This window comes from Hyla sarda, unplaced genomic scaffold (genome assembly GCF_029499605.1).
Source record: "Hyla sarda isolate aHylSar1 unplaced genomic scaffold, aHylSar1.hap1 scaffold_273, whole genome shotgun sequence".
NCBI classification, from domain to species: domain Eukaryota; kingdom Metazoa; phylum Chordata; class Amphibia; order Anura; family Hylidae; genus Hyla; species Hyla sarda.
This window is the reverse complement of record NW_026609429.1, coordinates 79,990-82,029: the sequence shown is the minus strand read 5'-3', so window position 1 is coordinate 82,029 and position 2,040 is coordinate 79,990. Positions and strand designations below refer to the sequence as shown.

The window sequence follows — 2,040 nt, the reverse complement described above, 5'->3', positions numbered from 1 at the left end:
AAAGAACTGAACACAAGACTCCTCTGAACAGGACAGAGATTCTGAGAATAAAGAACTGAACACAAGACTCCTCTGAACAGGACAGAGATTCTGAGAATAAAGAACTGAACACAAGACTCCTCTGAACAGGACAGAGATTCTGAGAATAAAGAACTGAACACAAGACTCCTCTGAACAGGACAGAGATTCTGAGAATAAAGAACTGAACACAAGACTCCTCTGAACAGGACAGAGATTCTGAGATGTTATTCTTGATACCACATCTGACTATTTTGAGTAGGAGGTCCAGGTGCCCCCATATTATTTCCATCCCTCTCTTGTTTGCTGACATTCTAGTTCTCTGGCCGTCTTCTCCCCGTAAATGATGATGAGGACAAGAATAGTTTGGACTGGACTCTTTCTCTCCAGGACCATCACATGTTCCTCCTCCATTGTAAGAATGTCCTTGGAGAAGAACAATATGACGGTGGTCACAGAGTTCTTCCTCTTAGGATTTCAGGTTGGCCATATTATAAGAGTTCTGATCTTCTCTCTGCTCCTTGTGATTTACTGTTTTACGATGTTTATGAACCTCCTGATCATTGTCCTGGTGTCCTCCAGCAGGAACCTCCGCACCCCCATGTACTTCTTCATCTCACAGCTCTCCATCAATGACATCTTACTGTCCACGAATGTGGCTCCCAATATGCTCCATGCTCTGTTACATTATAGAGCCGATATTACTTTTATTGGTTGTATGACACAACTTTATTTTTTTGGTGCCTTAGAAGCTTCTGAATGTTTCCTCCTCACGGTGATGTCCTATGACAGATATGTGGCCATCTGTAACCCCCTCCGCTACTCCTCTATCATGACACGTCCATACTGTATGAGATTGGTCGTCACCTCTTGGTTGGTGGCTTTTTGCATTTTGTTTTTCACCATCATCACAATATTAAAGCTAAACTTCTGTGGACCGAACATCATTGACCATTTCTTCTGTGATTTTGTTCCTATACTAGGACTTTCCTGTTCTGATACCTTCAATGTTCAGATAGAAACCTCTTTTTTCAGCATTCCATTAATCTTCTTCCCCATAATAATTATAATATTTTCATATGCTAAAATTATTGTCACCATCTTAAGGATCCCGTCCAGCACCGGCAGACAGAAAGCCTTCTCCACCTGTAGCTCCCACCTCATTGTGGTCTCCATATTCTACGGGACTCTGTTTAGTGTTTATGTCGTTCCAACAAGAGGTCAGTCACCGACCATGAGTAAGATCCTCTCCCTGCTGTATACTGTGTGTACCCCTCTGATCAACCCCATTATATACAGCTTGAAGAACAAGGATATCATGAAGGCTTTACATGTCCTGTTTATAAGAAACATTTGTTAAAATAAAGACTCAGACATGTCTAGAAGTTAATGAAACCACATGGCTAAGACAAGGGCAATCAAAGATGTCGTCCACACACACAGCTCCTGGACATTGTAGCTCCCATGATTCCATGGCTCCTCCAGAATGTCTTCTCCCTCATCTCAACCTGGGCCAAGTTTACAGAAAGGAAAATAAGGGGAGACCTGAGGACTGTGACGACTATATATTTCTGATCCCTGTGTTTCTGATCCCCGTTCCTCTGCCCCTTTAATTTCTTCACTTGTTTCCTCCCCAACATGGTGCCCGTCTCCGGGAATCATCCCCCTCAGGTTTGGACCTTGGCATGTGGCATGACTACTTAAGGTCCTTACCAAAAGATACAGCAAACTCCAATTCCTAAGCGTGAGCTGTTTAGTGTAGTTACATTTCTTTGATCTACTGGGACCAAAAAAGCCAAAACCCTGAGTTTTATTATCTGTATAATGGAAAAATTCTCATAAATAAACCGTGATGTAGAATAAAGTTTTCCCTATGTCTCTGCATCTGCCAAGTATTTCCATGGTTTATATCTACCACATCCCTATATCTACTGCTATCCTTATCTCCTTAACCCCTTAAGGACCGGTGTTTCTCGGGTCTCTGCCGCGCCCCGGGCAGAGATCGGAAGCGGATGTCTGCTG

At 42.9% G+C, this 2,040-nt stretch overlaps 1 protein-coding gene across 1 annotated transcript; it reads left to right on the top strand.

Annotated features, from left to right (window-relative positions):
* Window positions 1–451: 451 nt before the first annotated feature.
* LOC130325648 (olfactory receptor 10A7-like) lies at window positions 452–1,378 on the top strand. The gene has a single exon (XM_056553315.1). The coding sequence runs from the start codon at window positions 461–463 to the stop codon at window positions 1,376–1,378; it is 918 nt and encodes a 305-aa protein (XP_056409290.1). The 5' UTR covers window positions 452–460.
* The last annotated feature ends 662 nt before the right edge of the window (window positions 1,379–2,040 follow it).

Bases quoted from the DNA above. Each gene is read 5' to 3' on its own strand.
- LOC130325648 (XM_056553315.1), top strand. From the start codon at position 461: ATGACGGTGGTCACAGAGTTCTTCCTCTTAGGATTTCAGGTTGGCCAT.